This window comes from Ischnura elegans, chromosome 1, assembly GCF_921293095.1.
Source record: "Ischnura elegans chromosome 1, ioIscEleg1.1, whole genome shotgun sequence".
NCBI lineage: Eukaryota > Metazoa > Arthropoda > Insecta > Odonata > Coenagrionidae > Ischnura > Ischnura elegans.
In genome coordinates, this window is record NC_060246.1 from 73,360,688 (window position 1) to 73,380,229 (window position 19,542).

The window sequence follows — 19,542 nt, forward strand, 5'->3', positions numbered from 1 at the left end:
TATGAATTTAATAGATAAAATCATCATGTATATAAATTTCGGTTAACACCCCTAATCATATGTCATTTCCCCGTGAAACTCGGATCAATTTTCCCGTCAGCGACACGAGTGGCGACTTTTGTAAACCCATTTTTATGCGTGGTGGATGGCAACACATTTAAAGGCCAACTTGAGGATCCTCTTTTGTAAAATTCATGGTCTCGAGTTGTATCGTCTGCTCGTGACACATCCGTCGAAGGTGAAGGAGAGACGAGTCAGAGTGCAATGTGGTGCAATACGCCTCGGTCTAGGACGAGCTCCTGCCGGCATCGCAGCGGAAGCAAGGTAAGCGGCCACGTCCTCGTCTACCGTCGCTTCCGTTATGATTTTTCCTTTACCCATCACCTTTCTTCCCGGTTTCATTTTTTTGTATCCCACTCGTGTAGTCTTGCCTTCCATTTTTATTTTTCGGTGTGGCAGTGAATGCCCCGTGTGAGTATATTTGTGTATCAAAACCATGGACCATCATTTGTAAAACCATGGACTTTTTATTATAAGGATTTTTGTTTCTATTTTTCCTTTCGTATTGTATTATTTAATCTATGTACTATAATTATTTAATATGGGAGGGACAGACGAAACAAATAAACGGGTTACAATCACGAGGGAACAGCCTGACGCGTAGCTAAAGCATATTCGATTTGACCAGGATCAGTTTAACGCAGCGATTTCCGTTGCATACGAGTTAGTCAAAGAATTTAACGATTCGGGAGCGGAAATTTCCGTTCATCCGATCTTTCGCACTCGTGGGACTCACATTCAGGACGTCTAAGCCTAATTTCAGATACGTCAAAATACTATTCTCGAGTATTCCCTCAATCCCAATAAACCGGAGGTCTTTTCTTTGAACTCGAGCCTTTCAGTAGACGTAGGGAACCACTTTTATTTCATTCTCTCCGTTTTAGAGAAATCAAGTTCATTCGCGTCGAATTAGTCTGTGGCGGTGTCAAATTCTCCGCTTACATCTACATAATACCCTGCGAGCCACCTCTAGGGTGTTTGGCAGGGGGTGATCAATCACCAGCATACAGCATGCAATTGGACTCCCACGTACACACCACACAGTCCAAAAAACGTCACGCATACTAGCACATTATACTACCATATTCTGTTAGAAATAATAATAAAATTAAGAAGCATGCATTAAGTTTTGCATAGGTTAGTATGCTACACTACAAGTCATCTAATCTTGAGTTCTATCGCTGCCGTTTTAATCTCTTATTGATCGTGGAAAAAAGACATTCTGAACCTATCTGTTATACAGTCTATCTCATCATCATTCAGTACAACTCCTTGGTACTTTACCGAATATACAGTCTCTAATTGGGTACTCTGAATGAGATGGATCTATTGTGGGGAGTTACTTGTTTTCCAGAAATTAATTACTACGCATTTTTTTCAAAAATAATTTAACTGCCACGCATCGCACTACGCTTGGATTGCAGAAAGGTCGTTCGTTAGTTCATCCCTACCTTTACTGCCGCGGATTTCCCTTTGAACTACAGCGTCGTCTGCAAATAATCGAAGTTCACTCCCTGCTACTTGACCAATATCGTTCATTTAGAGAACGAAGAGGGAGCGGACCTACGTCACTACTCTGAGGGAAAAGGGCGGATCCAATATTTTTTCTGTGGGGGGCACAAGGGTCCAGGAGGCAAACGGTCTTCAATAAAAATAAAATTGAGAAACATGCCATATAGTATACATAAGTTAGTAGGCTACACTACAAGTCATCTAATCTATTTATGAGTTCTAAAGCTGCCGTTATAGTCTCTTATCGATCGTGGAAAAAAAAGACATTCTGAATCTGTCTGTTCTACAGTCTATCTCTCTTATTTTATTTATATGATCTGATCTTCCGTAGTATGTTGGCGTCCGTAAGATATAGCTAACTTCGTTCGAAAAGAAACTGCTCTTGAATTCATCTAAAAGGTTTAGTGTATTTTTTCTCCTCCGCGCCTTCTTTTATCGTTTTACTAAGGATGTAGCTATTTATTACCGAAGTTACGAGCGAAAGAAAAGCTTTCCAAGCACACTCTACATTTAACTTCAATATTGATTCTTGAAACGCGGGGAAAGCATTTTTCAGATGACTATTAAGCCCATCAAAATCAGCTCTTTTAAAAATGAAAACTTAACTCTCTTTTGCAAAGTTTTCAGCGGTATTCAGAGAAAACGTTGCAGTTACTACCTTATGGTCACTTATTCCTTCGACGGTGCTCACATTCATTACCTGATGAGGTATATTTGTCGCTAATAAATTAAGAATAATTTCTCCTCTGTTTGGTGCGGATGCATGCTATTTGAAACTATGAGTTAGATGTAAAAGTGAGTAATAAAGCCTCGTAAATCACTTTATCCCTCCCACCAGTAATGAAGCTATACGTCTCCCAGTCTATAGAAGGTACGTTGAAAGCTCCACCTACAATCAAGTTTCTTTCGGGATACTGGGATGCTATGCTGTTATTTGAGTTTGAAAACCAATATTGATGTTATATCTGAGTTAGGTGGTCTGTAATACGAGCCTAATAAAATAGTTTTGAATTTTGAACACTTAATTAAACACCACACAAATTCAACGCTGGCCTCAGTTACGGTTATCGCTTGGCTGACGATTGAATTCTTTACAGCTATAAAAACCCCACTCGATTAATTCTATCCTTCCGATAAACAGTGAACGAGTTTGGGAAGATCCCATTGTCTGAATCATCATCTGTTAGCCAACTTCAGTTCCAAAAATAACGTTACACTTCGTACTATTAATTAAATGTTGGAATTCGGGAATTTTATTTCTTAAACTACGGGGATTAACCACAGCCAGGATTAAAACTTCGGAACACAAACCCGGGATCTTGCCCCGGTAAATACTGTAAGTAGTGAGTTGTAAGATTTTTAAGCATTTTAGAAGAGTCATCTGAAAAACATTAGAACCCTAATAACTCGAATATCGATATCTGGACGCTCCGGGGAAAATCGACAAGCCTGACACATTTTTTCCTCACACCCATAATGGATTTTTGAGGGGGCTCGGGCCCCCTAAGACCCTATGGAGTCGGCGCCACTGACAAATAGTAGGCTATCGCGGATTCCCATGATAGAATTTCCGAGTTTTCTAAATTCTCCGAGTGCAGTGGCGTAACTAGGAATATTTTTGGGAAGGTTTCGGGAAAGCCAGGGAGGGGCGTGGGGGCGAACCCTGCCCCGAGGCAACGCGGTCCGGTCCGGTAGAGGGTCCGGTTACGCGCAACGTCCCTGACTCCGGTCGGTATTTGGTGACTCATCTCACTGCCATGATATTAATAAGTGATCTTTAACTATAAGCAGATACAGTCATTATACGTCAAAACCAGACAATATTTTAAAATATTTTTTTATTTCTCAGAGGCTTTAGGAGGGGGGACTTATCCCCATCACCATACCTCCCCCCCCCCCCCATAGTCACACCACTGTCATAGTGGGAATCTTTTCGCGATCTTTTCTATCCGTCGCCCACGAGAGAATTAATATTTCAAGCGTGGAGAAGTTTTCTTATTTAAAGATCGCCCTGCATGGTAAAGGATCCGGATTAAACGCAGCTGTTCCATTCGGTGAGGCTCACTATGCGCAAGCGTGGAAGGAACTTTGTGACCGCTATGATAATCCAATAATCCTAGGATTTAATTATTTAGATAAGATTTCAGAGTTTCCTCCAATTAAGTCGGGGGCCTTGTCATATCTACAGCAATTTTTTTAATGCGTCTCCGGAAACTTTTGCGACCTTGAATATGCTCGACATTCTCAGTTAGGGGAATTTATTTTATTTAATAAAAAATGTGTGCAAACAATAAATGAACTTGGTCGATAGTTCTCTTGTTCTTGTCTGTTTCCCGTATTGATTATCGGTGTAACGTTTTCCCAGTATATTTACTACCAAAATTCCCACTTTTTAAGTGTATGCACTATAGACGATACTGCATGCAATGTAGATATCCAAAATCTCCGATCCCGGAGTAAACACCCGCGCCCGTCCTCAAGGAGTGAGCGCCGCAGATCGTACCATTCTAATTTTTAGAGATAATATTCAAGAAGTCATTGCCTGAAGGAAAGATACCAATAAACTGGGAAATTGCCACTGTTATTTTTGACTCATTTGCTCAGATGTCATCAGTGCCTTTGCTCGGTTGATTGCCAAAATGAATTTAACTCGAAACACTTCACTCTATATTTTAAAATAAGTTTTGAAGTGCTGCGGTCATAATGCCCATTTTGGTCGCAATGCATGCCTAAACATTCGGTCCCGGTCTCACCGTGACGTCAGGAATCCACTGGAATTTAGCCGCTCTGTAATTAGTCACTATGGCCGGCATTGCGTGGCTGAAGCTTAACAGTGGCGGTCAACGATTTAAGATCGAACTGAGGTCACCAATGATACATGCACTCCTATTTTCATCAATCACAGAAATAGTGTTCAAATACGATTTAATGGGTAATATTTTCTCCAAAAGGATCAATTTTAATTGAAATAGGCACCTGCTATCCTTTCGGTAATTCTTTGTGCAACCGTAAGTTTATGAAATAATCTTCCGAAGAATGTATCCAAGGGCGTACCCAGGATCAAAAATAGGGGGAGAGGGCAAGCCAGGGTCATTCAAGATATAACGTTTTAGCTCATCAAAGGTTTATGAAACCAAAAATTTTAAGAAAATTATCACAGCAATTTATTAGTTTTTTGCTTGAAAAAATATTGATTTTTATTTTTGTTCCCTGTCTTACTCTAATTCCATTTTTCTTCAAAGGAAAATTTCTTCAAAACTTTCGGTTTGAAATTTGTAGTATCGGTTCTGGGGGTGGCAGCTGACCCCTCCTGTCCCTTGCTGGGTACGCCAAATGCATACGTCCACTTGGATTGGTTGGCGCTGTAGAGATATTCTACACCTGTAAAGTCAATAACTATTGATTTTTGATGCATAGTGTATAATAAAGTACTTTATTCGACTTCGTTTAGTGTATCTATATCATTTTATCAGCGAGAAAATTATTTAAGGGCTGGCTTAAGTCAAAAGTGAACAAATGATATTTTTACTGAGTCACGGTGGAAACTTCTTCAGGAAACGGAGAAGGTGACTCGTTTCATTCCTCCCAGGTAACTGTCATATTTACCTGTGTGTGACTCATATCATTTCTGCGTATAAATCATTGATTATTTCTCGTTCCCGAGAAATGCCACTCCCTCTCCCTTCATCCTAATCGGAATATATCTGGTACAGGAGATGTGGCAAAAGCTTCCTCAGTAGTGCTGGCAAAAGCTTAGTTAGATAGATTTTCTGGTTGATTAATTTGGAGGGGTACGCTTAAGGCTATTTCCCAAACATTTGTGCGGGTTGATTTAAACCCTTTGACCCTCTTCCACCCAGTAGCGGACACGGAAAAAACTCGTGGGGGGGGGGGGGGCGCAAAATATTTCTTGAGCTACCTTTACTTATATCGTAATGAAAAATAAGTCTCATGCAAATTTTAAGAAAGTTTTATTTAAACTGATTTTATACAGAAGACAATGCCATCTCATGATATAAAAAAGTTACAATTGTGGTTCTGCAGTGTTAGGTAATGCAGACGACCCGCAAGAGGGGATGCGCAGCCCCCGCGCCCCCCCATATGTATCCGCCAATGCTTCCACACCTGATTTCGGTCTTGAATTCAAGCTCTTCAAGCGTTTGTTCCCAGCTCAACATGAGTGTCACGATCACCGGTGGTTTCCATCTGATGGTTACCTCAACTCAGAAATTCTATCAGGGAAACTCAGAGAACTGAAAATCAGCAGAAGTCGGGGAGATGTCTGGATATTTTCTTGCTGGCTCATAAAAATTTGCTGACTTTTGACGTAGCATATTTAATTTCACCGGTGCGACTGAACTAGAGATACAATATCATAAATTTTAAACCAGTTTTACCAATAAATCTTAGGAAATTGAATGCCCGAAAATGGATATTTATGTTATTCTGGCTTTGTGGTTCTTTACCTATTATTTAGTAAATTTTTTCCTTGAAAATTCGCTGAAATCTAAAAAAACCCCTAAGATAACGTTTTCGAATAACCCTTTCAAAGCAGCATTAGATTCTCTTTTATCTTATTACACTTTTATTCATTATTTATAATGTAATATTTTTACACTGAGCATGCGTGCAGTGTAAAGCAACTAATGAAAACGTTTTATTTTCTCAATGCAAAGCAAAAATGGGTCAAGTAATCTGAGCCTTTTTTATTTACACCTTACTTATATACTTCACGATGGACGCGGGCGTTGTGGGCCCCCCTAAGCTCAGGGCCCTCGGCGATTGCCGACCAGCCGACCTGGGCAGCCCGCCCCTTGAGCTACGCGAAAGCAATGCTATAGAGCGTTCCACATTTAGTTGACAGTACGGGGCTTATGGATAACAGTGTTGCCAAGCTTCCGCTTCGCCGGCAGGCATCCTAACAGCGTATGCAACCACACATAAAAGAGCGCCAAAATGGTTTAGTTCAAAAAGGAGTTAGGGATCGCACGAAAGACGACGTAAATTAAGGAATTTTTTAGCGTAAATTACAATACCTTTGCTGCAATATAAAAGGAAAAGTCTTTTGTTATTTCATGTACGTACTTATTCAATGCACAAGCTGAATAATGAATAATCTGTAATGTAAAAAATAACAATAAATTGAAGGATAATAAAAATTATAGCCGCTCCTGAATGAGACAAAATTTCTATTCCTTCCATATTATGCAATATTTTTTGGCTCTAGCTAGTATTACATGAAAGGCGATGTTGTATAAGACATCATCAATCTTCGATTTTTCAAAATTTTCCCGTACTTGGTTTATTGTAAATTAAAGATCTCTTTCCAAGCTGAAATCTTCAAAGCTAATTTCCTTAATGTTCTCTTTCCTCCGCCTTGTAGTAAGCAAGGATTCCAATTTCCTTGAGTAATAAGAGGCATTATCTACCACTATAATTGATCCTTCGGGTAAGTTTGCAAGAAGTGAGTGCTCAAACCATCTCTCGTAACACTTGCCACCCACTTCTTCATGCTCATCCATTGAGTTATTTTTGTACAGAAACACATGCGATGCTCCTTTTATGAACCCATTTTCCGTTCCTTCGTGTATAATTGCAAATCGTCCTCCTCGGGAAGTGGGGGCCAAGCCCAGTATTTAGTCCAGCAACGAAAGCTTGACGCGGATTTTCTAATTGTTTGTTTCGCAAACTAATGTTCACTATTTGTCCAACATTAATCCAACTTTCGCCTGTAAATACACTCGTCCTGTGTTCGCGACGATATTTTTTTAGCTACCTTAGATAATTAATTGTGCCACCAACTAATAATATCATCCCTTTCGATAAGGATGATTCTTTTCCCCCTGCGTTCGTACACGATTTCCGCCTATGTCCTAAAGAAGACGATATAGTGTTGTCCTTTTGTAATCTGGGAGAATAATATCCATATTCACCGGGTTTCGGATGGATTTTAAAGTCGGAGGAATAATTTTCACGAAGGATTCATGTACCTTCCTTCTAATTCCCGATCTCACCAAATCGTCGAAAATCACTGCCCTCGAATTTTTGTTAGGCTGTCCAATTTATTTAGTGTTTGAAGGAGTTACCGATGGACCACGGGAGCTTTCCTTTCTCACTCTGTAAATGGTGAACTCCTAGCACCCAGTAGCCTTCGAAGCTTCTCGGCAGGCCTCACTTATGCTGAGAGATTTCCTTATGTACGAAAAGACTGAGCACCAACCGTCTTTCGCGGCTTATGAGATTCTCACCTTTTCTCCTCTTGTTTGTATCGGACATATTGATTGGGCGTGTTACAGCAAAGATAAGTGTAAAACACACCACGCAATTCTCAAGTTCAATACACCACACAACACTTGTTCACTCCAAAAAAATGCAATGACAAACTGAACGCCTTCGTAAATTCTTCCCTCGGCCCCTTCGGCCTGGGTCGCTTTTGGGGCAGGATTTATGGTACCCTATGAAAGGAACTCAGAAAAAACCCAAGCCCCCTTTTGTAATTGCGTGCACTGGATGGGGTAGTGTTTGGTACAGATTATGAGATATTCTTTTTCTTGGTTTCCCCGATGGGACCTAAACACCCAAGGCGAAAGAGTCTTACTTCCAAGCCACTTGCTTACTTTCGTCTATAAATGTATTCAGATAAAAACACTGCTGTTACGACGTAAGAGTAGGTATTCTCTGTTTAGGATATCAAACGAATAGATAAATACATTTCATAGTATGCATTGACAAAAAACTCCTTTTCCGCCCGAGAATTTTCCCTCTGCGCGCAAGAAAAAGCAAGAAGCCCGCCCCAGCGGCACCGTAATATATTTTCTTAAGATAAAAACCTTGTAACTCGCTTCAGAATTGATGTAAGTCAATGATTTTTTCACCAAAAATAACCTTGTAGTTTTCTTCACATTTGATACGCAGCATATAGGGACCTACAACGTAAGAAACGTAAGTTAGTAAGCGACTACTTTTTACCTTGCAAAAATCAAAATTTTCTTGTCCTAAAGTGTGTTACGTCGGCATAACAACATTAAAACTCAATATTTGTACAATTGGTGAAGACCTTCAAGGAGAAAATAGTGTGAAAAATGTTTTGCACAAAATTCAATTCAATACAGACAACAGTCAGGTAGAAATTGCGAGAAGAAGATAAAGTAAAAAAATACACGTTTCTGACGGAAATTTACGGAAATGTTTTTAATAGCTTTTTTTATAATTTTTATCGAAAAACTATTGGCACCAATGAATGCAGCACCTTTTTCTACATTAGAATGCAATTTTTAATCAGTGCATAACGCAACATTAATTTTCGTGCTGTTGTTGACAACACCGCGCTCCTGGCCTTATGGAGATTAACATGGGAAACGATTCTCCGTAAGAGCCCATACTGTCAACTAAATGTGGAACGCTCTATAGATGTATTTACTAGGAGGTAAATTGCTCGGGACAAGATCATGAAAAAAGGACGTTCAGTTGAAAAACTACCAATGACCATGATGGTTTTTGGATCTAGAATTCGGCTTCGCCCACCTCATTGACAACCTGGCTACGTGAAATACCATGCATCAGGAGAAACCGGGCTCGTGCGTAATCAAAAGATAATCTTTCTCAACACGAGGGAGACGAGATAAGTCATTTTTGAGATTAGATATACAATCCATTTTCTTCGATAGTTGGAAATTACGCGATGACATCACTTTCTTGCTATTTATATTACGGCGATGCAGAAGAAATTACAATTTTTCTATTCGCATTTGGTGAAAAATCGTACAAAAGTCCACTAATAGGTGCAGAGGTGCACTGCCATTTGTGTTCTTCTGGATTTTGAATTTTTTAATAAATTTAGCTATATTTTTATAATTTGATCACTTAAAAATGTTTAATTTTCCCATGACAACTAGACAACCCTACACCGCCACGACACTGCACAGCTATTTATTGTTTAGACTCTATATCTAGAACGGCGTGCGTAAAATAGCGCACCGGTGGCATTTTGAGTACTCGTATAATTTTAGAATGCTTAAGAAAATTCCGTGGCGATATCATATTCCCTAATAATCATTTTACTCTTTTATAGTGTGATTTTTCGGAAATTTGAAACTTATAAATACTGTTGCTTCGACCCAGTGGTTTTTTTATACTTATTTTCGGACTGTGCCGCATCAAATAAGAATAGCTCATTTCAATGTCAAAAAATTGCACCCATGGCCAACCTAATGTCTTATTGCAATTTGAGCCATTTACGAGGGTAGCCTTTTAAGTGTCGGGAATGAAGAAAACTAAAAGACATACAATAACGCATTTATTTTATTGTTTTTCAGAGTACTCTCCACGATAGTCAATGTTTTTTTGCATTATATTGAACCAGTCGTTAATTAATCAACTAAACAGTTTGGTTTTATTGTTTGGAATGTTGATAGCCGAGCACATGGTAGTAATCATTACAATTGCAGATATCATCATGCATATTTATCATGGAACAACAGGATAAACAACAATAGTATAGGGGATTTAACTTGTGGAGGAGTCGAATCTAAGGCAATTCCTTCTAACTCTAGGAGAGGTAATGAACTATCGAGAAGACGATGAAATGGAAAATGCCCATTTTCTGTCGCTCCTATAATGAAAGATGCAGGGGATTTTTGTCGGAGCAAAAAGTCATGTCCGGTAAAAAATATTGTCTCGAAGGGTGGAAGTTTTATCGAATAGAAAGTTATCTATTTTTAGGAACACAAATTGCTGACTTTGCATAAATTTATAATAAACGCTACAGAAATTGGCATCAAAACTCAATATTCTAGTTACGTTCTCCTGTGCCCTCGAGATCATTTATACATATAAAAACATAGTGGAATTTAGGTCAGGAATGAATTCAACTTTGGCGCCCGCGAAATTCAGGACATAATATCTAGAATAATTTCATTTATGCATTTAAATTATTTCGTGTACTTAGCATCATATTACTAAGTCTTTAGGTTCCAGCCACGACATGCTTTGCGAAAACAAAAGACTCGTGCAAATTATTTTGTGTTTTGTGAAGCTTTGACGGCAGCAGGACTTCAGAAAAATTCCAAAACGGATGAAATCCCAAGATTACGTCCGCATTCAAAACAACTGCCCTTTATACAGCGAAGACTAAACAAAGAGACTCTTCGTGAAGAATCAGCATACAGAACCATTGGCCTGGCCAAACCAAATCAATTCTCCATACCATAAACCGACTGAAAATATATGGTGATCCATTGCAAGGTAGTGGGATAATGGCGAGGAGAAAACGGAAGATAATCTCTTAATAATAATAATAATTATGTTGTCTCTATTTTACAAGCGAAGTTAGGACTACAGAGACCTCTCTTACAATTAACTTGTTTGCTAATCACATATATCTATGCCCTGGATGGTGGTAAAAATACCCAGGCGGGATTCGAACCTGCTACCTCTCGGCTGGCAGTTGGGGACTTTACCCAGACGCCACCGAAGCCGGCGTTTAATAGCGAACGTAAACGGTATCGGAGCAGACTAATCTAGACGTCCTTCTCTATCGCGATCACGTGAGCTCAGATTAGATTAGGTTTTTTTTGCGCTAATTCTGCCATTTCGATAATAGAAAGAAAACTTCGATTTACTTACAGAAAACATATGCACTGATGTTTAGCAGCACAATAATAAGGTAAAGAAGCGTCAGAAACAAGCGATGTATCAGTCGCAATCGTTGCACAGTAGAGGATACAGAAAAAACTCAAGGGGGGACGCAAAAGATACCCTGATATGCCTTTACTTTTACCGCAGTAAAAAATAACCAATTCACAAGCAACGTTTAAGGACGTTAAATTTAAATTTAAACCATTATACACAATTACAAGAAAATTTCATCTCATGATATAAAGAAGTTAAAATTGTGTATTTGCCATGTTCGGCAATGCGGGGGCAACGCAAGGCGGGGGCGCGCGCCCCCTGCGCCCCATATGGGCCCGCCACTGTCGTTGCAGAAGGCGTTCACTCGGGTAATATGAAAGAAATCTTGATGCAGAAGATGACCGCCTGAAATTTTTTCAATATTCGTCGTGAAATGAGATTTCGAGACAAATATAGAACGATTTCTGCGGAAAACAAAATGAATTTTCGTCGTACAAATTTCGTGAAGATACCAATGGAGTTCGTGCGGTTAAGCGGATAATAAAAATATCTCGCTCCACTTTTGTCTCCTACAAATATATTCTCTCGCACAGGTTCTAACCACCAAATCCATTTATCTTCGTCAAGGGCGTTTGACACGGGGCACGTACTTGCACAATATGACGTGTGTATACGAAGGCGCAGTCATAATTGCATCGTGCTTTAACAACTGCGAGAATGCGTGAACGTGAGATGGCAAAATAGCCCCTGTTCTAATTTCGTTCATGCATTCGCGCAATTCCACGCCATTTCAGAAATTAATGCAGTTCTAACCTGCGCAATTCCGTGCCCTGAGTAAAACGGCCTTCCGAAAATCCGCGGTTTTACCACTATGCCAACTCTCACGCGAATGTTTCTATATTGTCTCCTTACGAGCTTTCTTAAGTCATGCAAGGGAACGAATGAGTCTAGTGTCACAGGATAAGACTGAATTTTATCACGCATTGGCATTATTTGCAGTGATGTTGAGGAAGTCCATTTATGTAATTACATTCGTTATCTCTCATCAAAATACTACATCATGAGCTCCACAATTCATGCAGTATTAAACGTTACACATATCCCGTGTAAGTTTCCCTTTTATGATGTAGTAATAAAAATATTGCGGGTAATGGGAATGCTGTTAAAATTTTCCTCCTATTGGTACTGTAGAAAATACCGAAACGCCATTTCCGAACTACGGCGAAAGGCCGCCGCTCAATCCGTTGCAATACTTTGAATACGACTGTAGGTGCCATAAGAAATTCAAATTATAATACTTATCATATATACTATAGAGCGTTCCACATTTAGTTGACAGTATGGGCTCTTATGGAGAATCGTTTCCCATGTTAATCTCCATAAGGCCAGGAGCGCGGACGAAAATTAATGTTGCGTTATGCACTGATTAAAAATTGCATTCTAATGTAGAAAGAGATGCTGCATTCATTGGTGTCAATAGTTTTTCGATAAAAATTATAACAAAGTCTATAAAAAATATTTCCTTAAATTTCCGTCAGAAACGAGTATTTTTTTACTTTATCTTCTTCTCGCAATTTCTGCCTGACCGTTGTCTGTATTGAATTGAATCTTCTGCACAAAATTATTCACACTATTTTCTCTTTGAAGGTCTTCACCAATTGTACAAATATTGAGTTAAAATGTTGTTATGCCGACGTAACACCCTTTAGGACAAGAAAATTTTGATTTTTGCAAGGTAAAAAGTAGTCGCTTACTGACTTACGTTTCTTACGTCGTAGGTCCCTATATGCTGCGCATCAAATGTAAAGAAAACTACAAAGTTATTTTTGGTGAAAAAATCATTAACTTACATCAATTCTGAAGCGAGTTACAAGGTTTTGATCTTAAGAAAAAATATTACGGCGCCGCTGGACCGGGCTTAAGTTTACCTGAAGGGTGCTACAACGATACTTTCATCGTGCGAGTCGGTCATTTAAAGGAAGCGCGCCCTCTGCTGAGTCGGTGGCAACCACGTGCCTCTTTTCGCCTCCCCCTCCCACGACGGAGCTGCCGGTACGCGCATAGAAACATCTAGATAAATAATAAGTGATATTGACGTTATTATTGATATTTAATATACATTTCATATGTGCTTGCATTACTAACATTCTACGGAAGACAACAGAACCAATCAATTTTCAATTGACTCACTGGTTTCGAAGTTAGCAGAGGTTTGCGTTGTTTACAACAACTCCGTTAATTTTAGTGGTATAAACAATTTGTTTTCGGCAAACTGCTAATAATAGATGTGGCTTCTTTAATTCAAAATTGCAAGTTATAAGAACGAAAACTACGGGAATGCCAAGCGCTCAAAGTTGGGCACCTTGATTTTACGCGCAAAAAACGGGTACTTTTTTGAGAAAAAATTAAGTACAGGAAATACTATTGAGCGAAGAATTTTTAAAGTGCATGATATAACGTAGAACTAAATTTTCTTTCGTATGCTTTTTATTGCATTGAAATCGATTGCTTCGTTTAGACGCTAGAGCTCCTCAAACTCGAGTATCTTGCTTTTTTTTTACAGACAGTAGTTGCACCTAAACCCCCAGCCTTAATTCCTAGCTACGCCCCTGACCGTGGAGGTGCTCATGCAACCATTCACTGCCACTGCAGTGCACTGGTGGGACCTGGCGGAAATCACTTGCAAAGAGAATAGTTTTTCCCACATAAATTTCATTATACTGCATGAAATCCTGTAACTACTGATCGACAATCTCTACAAGTTACCTGCGAGGCATGCATAGTTGCATGCAAAGGGGATGACATGAGACATTGTTTGGCAGAAGTCAGGAGGCAAATGGCTCTCATCTGCATTCTAAATATTGCCAAGGCCATAGGAAATGGACTCCAAACACCCAATCACAACAGCTATAAAAATTCATTGCTTGAAGTCTCATGCAAGTATCTAAGAATAAAAAGATATTATAAAATCAGTAAAAAATAAATGTCGACTTAAACTATTGAATAAAAAAATATAATTATGAAAGTAGAGTTGGCTGCCTTCTTTCTCGAAAATGGTGACGTTTTAATCTAGTCCTAAAGCATTTGATTTAAGGCTAACAACAACTGTTTTGAATACTAAGTGACACCAGTCACAGTAATGACTATAGATGTAAAGAGGGAAATTACAAAGGATGGGAATGGTCGTCCAACTTGTTGAGTGAGTTGTTACAGTCTCAGGGGTGTGGAAGAAAAGAAGAGTGTAGGAAGGGGGGATGGAGGCAGGAATGGAAGGGTGCAATGGATAAATGAATTGAGGAGACAAGAGAATGGGAATCTAAGGATCCGTATAGGAGCTCATTCCTTAGATTCCCATTCCCAATTAACATGGAGTACTAGTTTGTTTCATAATGACCAATGCTAAGTAATCATGAAATAAAGTTCGAGATACTTATTTCTGTTAAGTTAATATTACGTCTCAGTGATAGTTTGGCAAGTTATGGAAAACACGCATTCTACAGAAAATGAACTCCCAACAACACAAAGAACTAGAGGTGTACTGTAGAGAGTCACACAGACGCATGTTGCCTGAAGAGCAAGTCGCACAGGAATGGGGAGTTGAATGAATAGGGGGAGTTACAAGTCCTTAAATATTAGCTGCACAAACCCACAGTAAAAAGTAGATATCTGTAGCAATTATAAATCTTAATACTGTTAATACATTTTTGATAACAAAACTGAAATTGAATAAAAGTTATGTAAAAAAACTTACAAAAATATGCGAAAAAACATTTATTAACAGTTCCCTCCTTTTACTTCTCAATATTGACAAGTTTACAATTGGACCTTAAATTCAGTTTCACTTACACTGTTCTGGTGCACAAAATAAAATCACACAAGATAACTGTGGTGGTGAAAAAGGTAAATTCACTCATGAACAACAAATAAAAAGGGAATTAATGGTGAATAAGACATTAATACATGGACAAAATGAATACTTCTGATAGGAGAATAAAGACTTCATCTGAAGCATATAGACTTCAGCTAATACACTTCAGCTAATACACTTTTTATTGAATCAAATCATTCTATATCTTTTAGAAGGGAGTTGTTAACAGCAGTTAACATTTTTAGACTGAATGGATACAACCCACACAGCACACTCAAAATTTATACCGTATAAAAGTTGCATAAATGGATAGGTATAATATGCAAATAATATTCCGTCGATTATGCACATAATATGCGAATATTATGCACATAATATTTAAATATTATGCCGCCGTAAACTATTACTATAATATTGACATAATATGTATATTATTACATTGTTAGTAACATTTCATCGTTAATTATGATTCATATAAGAATCATAAATCAGCAGCCACCCAGCAAACTCAAAAATCCTATTCAGTATAAAAGTTGCATAAATGGATAGGCATAATATGCAAATAATATTCCGTCGATTATGCACATAATATGCGAATAATATGCACATTATATTTAAATATTATGCCGCCGTAAACTATTAATAATATTGACATTATATGCATATTATTTCGTTGTTAGTAACATTTTATCATTAATTATGATTCTTATAAGAATCATTAATTAACGGCCACCCAGCAAACTCAAAATCTATTCAGTATAAAAGTTGCATAAATGGATAGGCATAATATGCAAATAATATTCCGTCGATTATGCACATAATATGCGAATAATATGCACATAATATTTAAATATTATGCCGCCGTAAACTATTAATAATATTGACATTATATGCATATTATTTCGTTGTTAGTAACATTTCATCGTTAATTATGATTCTTATAAGAATCATTAATTAACGGCCACCCAGCAAACTCAAAATTCTTTTCAGTATAAAAGTTGCATAAATGGATACGTATAAAATGCAAATAATATTCCGTCGATCTTGTTCATAAAATTCGAATAATATGCACATAATATTTAAATATTATGCCGTCGTAAACTGTGATTGTATCCGTAAAAATCGATGATCATACATCCTCTGTATAAAAAAAATGTGAAAAATTATGTTTTAATATATCACTAACAATTTCGTATCGTTCGCAGAATACTCCGCAATTATTATTATTGTTTTATTTTCCACACCGGCATACTCCGGTCTGGCGAGGTAGTCAGCTTGGTAGCCATATTGCCGTTGCGTTTGTTAGCATTGTTAGCAGTTGTTAGTCATTGTTAGTGTTGTTAGTTGTTGCCGTAGCCATATTGCCGTAGTTGGGTGAATTGAACGTAAATTGAAAAATCTAAGATTAATGAGGAAAAGATGGGTTTACGGAGCTATTTTATGTCACAGTACTATTCTGGTAACGCATATACGATAAGGAATAATAAACTTCATGGTATGAAGAACAGGACTTTATTTAAAATCAAAGTAAGTACACGTGAGTCGTTGTCGTTTGTCATAGGGTTTGCAAGCAAATCTGAAATTATTACGCTCCTAATTTTGAGAGTTATTCCCAGTTTTTAATTACCTAAATGTATATATTATGACGGTACTTTTTCAGTCAGAGTCCCAGCTTGAAAAGTGAAGGAAGGCTATTCCAAGGAAAGACGAAGTTTTGGCACTTAGGTACTGATCCAGGTTGTGAGCTGCACTTTCGCCCTGAAGATATCACATACTTGATGATATATGCATATAATTATTTTAATTTGTGATTATTAGTGACAATATGATCTTTATTGTTTCTGAGTGTATTTTCAAGAACGGCTTGCTTACATCGTTAGCGTGATTGCTCGCCACAACTCTATAAGTCATAGACAATTATGCGATTAGAAGACCTTTTAGTGGTTTGGAATCACATTTTGGACCATTTATAATACATTCGTTAAGAAAAGACCGTAGATGTTCAACCATGCGGATGTCATGGAAGGAATCATCGCGAGTGTTGTGATTGTGAATTCGTGTGACATACTTTGTGCTTTTTAATCTCAATTTCATGAGTAACGATTATGGAAGGGTGAATGTTTGCCTTTAGATGTCATTTACATGTTATTTCAACCAAATTTGCGATGATATAGGACTCCTAACTGAATGTTTGAAAATTTGTGATACAACGCTGAAGGTAGGAGGATTGTGCCCTGTTTTAGTGCAATGTACCTATGGTGTCTCTAGATGAATGATTTATTAAATTTCTCCTCGTTTCCAGAAATCACTTTTTATTTATGTAATTTTCGAATATAATGTAACTGCATATTATCACACATCAACGGTATAAAATGTGCATAAAAGGTACGTAGATATGGTATATATGTGCATAATATACAACTATATGGCAGCCCACATCAATGGAATAAATCATGCATAAAATGTACATAAAAGGAGCATAGAAATGGTATATATGGGCATAATATGCGCATATATTTTAGGCCACATCCATGGTATAAATTTTGCATAATATGTACATAAAAGGTGCATATAAATGGTATATATGGGTATAATATGCGCATATATATAGCCACATCAATGGTATAAATCGTGCATAATATGTACATAAAAGGAGCATATATATGGGTATAATATGTGCATATATATAGCCACATCAACGGTATAAATTGTGCATAAAATGTACATAATATGTGCATATAAATGGTATACACCCATGTCTCGTATAGCGCAATTTCGATTAGCGCAATTTCGATATAGCGCAAATTCGTTCCTCGGGGAAACATTGCAACGCAGTGTAGCCTAATCAAAAATCTTAAACGCTCTCGTGATAAAACGTGAACTTGCGCTAAGTACACACGAAATTTCTATCAATTTACGCATAGTAATATTATTTCTTGCCTCAAATCTTCTTTTTTGTTTATATATTAATCGAAATTCATTGCTGCGCAATTGCCAAAAGTATTACTCGTCATTGGGTCTAGATAGCCGGCCTACCGAAGATTTATCTCGTCTCCTTAACAGAATGATAATAAATAATTTAGATCGTTAATTAAGCGTGGGGCTAGTGGAAATGAGTTTTTTTTTCAGCAATACGGTTTGAGACGTATTTTTGCCGTCGTAGGTTACCGGGCGATTGACTTCCAGGTAGAGAGTCTAAGCTAAAGCCTTCAAGGTCATCGGTATTCACGGGGGAGAAATGGAGCGGTGGCCGAGTTGAGCATGAATAGCATCAACACATAAAAGGGTCCGCTATAGAGTCTCAAACACAATGGCTTCGTTCCCTCCCCGCAGTCTTAGGCCTTCTGCGTCTCAGGAATACAGTTCAGCAGTGGAAGGTGATTTAGATAGAGCCATACAGAGTAAAAACCAAGAGAATATAGCAAAAAATAGGAATGCGTGTAGAAAAATCAAGAATTTATCAATAAAAACTATAAACCTAGAAGAGGACTTGAGAGAGGTCAATTGCTTTGAAAATGGAGAGCGTCAAAGCGATATTGCGCGGAAGTTTAAACTCACGATGCCTTATTCTGAATAAAGACGAAGCTAAAATATCAGTGACCTCAGCCGCACCAACTTCAACCAAGCGGTCTACACACACGGAAAGTTCATGGTGAATCAGTACAAAAATACGAGAGTGGTAATCGCTCCGAGACATTAAGTGAAAGCTCCGGTTGGTTCCAGAATTTAAACGGCAAGCAGGTATTTTTCAGTGCGGCGATATCAGGTGAATCTGCAAGTGTTGATAGCGCAGCCACCACAACATTTTCTGATGAACTCCAAGCTGTTATTGAAAGTGGCTCCTTTCCCCCTCAACTAGTTTTTAGTGTTGATGAGACGATATTCTTTTGGAAAAGATGGCATTCTCGTTCATTCATTTTCAGGGAAGGAAAACCTGGGTCAGGTTTCAAGGCATTTAAAGACTGTTTCACGTAGCTGCTAATGACTCGGAGGACTTCAAATTAAAATGATTTATCATTCATATACTCCGCTCGCTATGAAATGGCATTTAAAGTAGCATTTTCCTGTCATTTCGATGAGCGACAAAAGGGCCTGGGTGACACAACAGTTGTTTTTAGACTAGTTTGAAAAATCATCAACTGCCGGCAACGCATTACGATCCCCTGAGATAGCAGATGTTAGCCCACCCGCACGACAGGATGGAATTTCTAAAGCACGTAAGAATTTTTTTTAACGAGAATAAAAGTCTTTGAATGCGTGAATACTATCTTTAAAGATGTTTTAAACTATAAATATTTATAGAAATAATGTTTTCTAAGGCTTTTTATGGGAATATAGATGTTTTAGAGGAAATTCAATACCCAAGACCTATGCTACCTATGGAACCTATGGAACGCATCCCTATCTTCCCTATGTTAAAACGCTCTCGTATAACGCAAATTCGTATAGCGCAAAGACGCCAAGGAACGCAT

At 38.1% G+C, this 19,542-nt stretch overlaps 1 protein-coding gene across 1 annotated transcript in view; it reads left to right on the plus strand.

Annotated features, from left to right (window-relative positions):
* The first annotated feature begins 145 nt into the window (after positions 1-145).
* The window catches only part of LOC124154651, a 238,672-nt gene continuing 219,275 nt past the window's right edge, over positions 146-19,542 (plus strand). The window contains exon 1 of the mRNA XM_046528547.1: positions 146-324. Within this exon, the coding sequence (XP_046384503.1) occupies positions 146-324 (179 nt within the window). The remainder of the gene's footprint in view (positions 325-19,542) is intronic.